This window comes from Cantharellus anzutake (genome assembly GCF_015039405.1).
Source record: "Cantharellus anzutake strain C23 chromosome Unknown EI90scaffold_124, whole genome shotgun sequence".
Lineage (NCBI taxonomy): Eukaryota > Fungi > Basidiomycota > Agaricomycetes > Cantharellales > Hydnaceae > Cantharellus > Cantharellus anzutake.
In genome coordinates, this window is record NW_024067074.1 from 192,181 (window position 1) to 193,970 (window position 1,790).

The 1,790-nt window shown below is 55.3% G+C and overlaps 1 protein-coding gene across 1 annotated transcript; it reads left to right on the top strand.

The window, feature by feature from the left end:
- Positions 1-509: 509 nt before the first annotated feature.
- Positions 510-1,389, top strand: EI90DRAFT_3021696 (uncharacterized protein; the record flags this gene model as incomplete). The annotated part of the gene is made up of 3 exons (XM_039057688.1): positions 510-821; positions 850-990; positions 1,024-1,389. The coding sequence occupies 3 exons, from the start codon at positions 510-512 to the stop codon at positions 1,387-1,389; spliced, it is 819 nt and encodes a 272-aa protein (XP_038909050.1).
- Between the last annotated feature and the right edge of the window lie 401 nt (positions 1,390-1,790).

Here is a 1,790-nt window from a genome sequence, read left to right on the forward strand (position 1 = left end):
ATTGTGTGGGTTCGGGAGTCAGTCGAGATGGAACAACCGCACAGCGTGATACTCGGAAGTCAGAAGGGGCCAGGTTGTGAAGCGAGTTCTCCCGTTTGATCAGATGATGAGACCATCCTAGAGGGTGCAGTAGGACAATCGGATTCGACTGATCTGACGATGCGGCTGTGGACTCAGGGGCGATTGAGGACGCAGAGATAAATAGGCAGTTGACCTGTAAAAGATGCCACTGCGTGCCTCTGTGAGCCAAGGCGACGGTTTCTCTACCGGGGCTCCTGCTCGCGCGGCAATGCAGAGTAGTACTTAGTCTGCCAGCGGGGAAAGGGACAACTTGTATCAGGATATTACCGTTGCCGATCTTATAATGCCATATAAATGATCTTGACCTCACGTTCGCACAGCTCCGTGCAACATGTAAGTCGCCAGGCTCGGGACGACCTGAGACCAACAATGGGGCGTAGAAGCTCTTCCTAGGTTCATCCTTGGTCGGACCCGGCAAGTAACTAACCATGATTACGGTCTGGACGAGAACCTGTATTGCAGTGAGGAACACCTTCGGTTTGGCACGACAGATTTTCAAGCGGCAGAACTTGGCAGCTGGGTGTGCCGCGTATGATGACCACCGCCATGTCTTTGAGGTGAGGTATACCATATGCGGCGGGTACAGCATCTCACGAGGGTGGTGCCATGACGGCGCTCGTGTTGTACCTGCCATTTCCAAGCACGATGTTGTGGCGTATATCCATTTGGGAGATCCGACACATAACCTGGGCAGTTGGGCCTGGAGTGACCCTATGCGCGACAGCTCAGGCTCTGGCTGTGTCCACGCTTGTGAATGTGATTGCTCAGAGAAATGACGCGCAGGAACGGTCAAAGTGTCTGACGGATCAAACGAGGGTGTCGGCTCAAACGTGTGGCGAATCAAATTACCCGCCGATTCCAGAGGACAGCAGACGGGTACTACCAATGGATCCGATTGATCGTGCAAGGGTGATCTGACCGTGTGTTGTGCTGAACTGACAGGTCGCATTGCCAATGGCGTACAAGCCACAGGCAGGCTGTACGGTCGCGCCAGCTCAGGAGGGTGGTGCCCTGTCTCAGCGGGAGGATCTGAGTGAACATGCGGGGATGCTGATTCAGACGCCTGCCACATCGTCCCGGTGGAATGCACCGAGTCCGGTAGATGGACTAATGACGGACAACATAGCCCATGCAGGCGTGCTAGCCCAAGAAGTCGACAAGCAGGGACAACTGGAGGATCCGACCAGTTGTGAGAGGACATCAACCGGGTCACGACTATCGATTGTGTTGCCACTGAGTGGAGAGACGACCGCATGGGAGCTGACTCGAGAAAGGAGTGAGTGGGAACGGACGGAGAGCCCGCCTTAATCGACCGTCCAACCACGACTGTACGATGTGGAGGACACGAGCACTCGGGCTTGAGAGAACCAGAAGAAAGAGCAACTGGGCGATCCATCTGGGCAAGTAAAAACGTCGATCCGGCCACAAGACTCGTCAAGCTAACGGTGTACATCGCACTTGATAGTTCGCCTGCCCCTGAGCGATCTGGTACGCACAGGCGTGCCAGCTGGATGATACGGCGCGAAGAATCGACCAGAGGGTCCAGCTGGAGGAACGGATCCCAACCGTCGATGAGCGAGGTGATTGAGAGATGACTGCTCTTGATGTAAGAGGCAGGGCATAGCCGCGTTAGCATCATAATCTGGGTTCCACCCAGATGGGAGTTTGTTACGGGAATGGGTTCCGGGGAACCCAACCTGAGCCGTTCT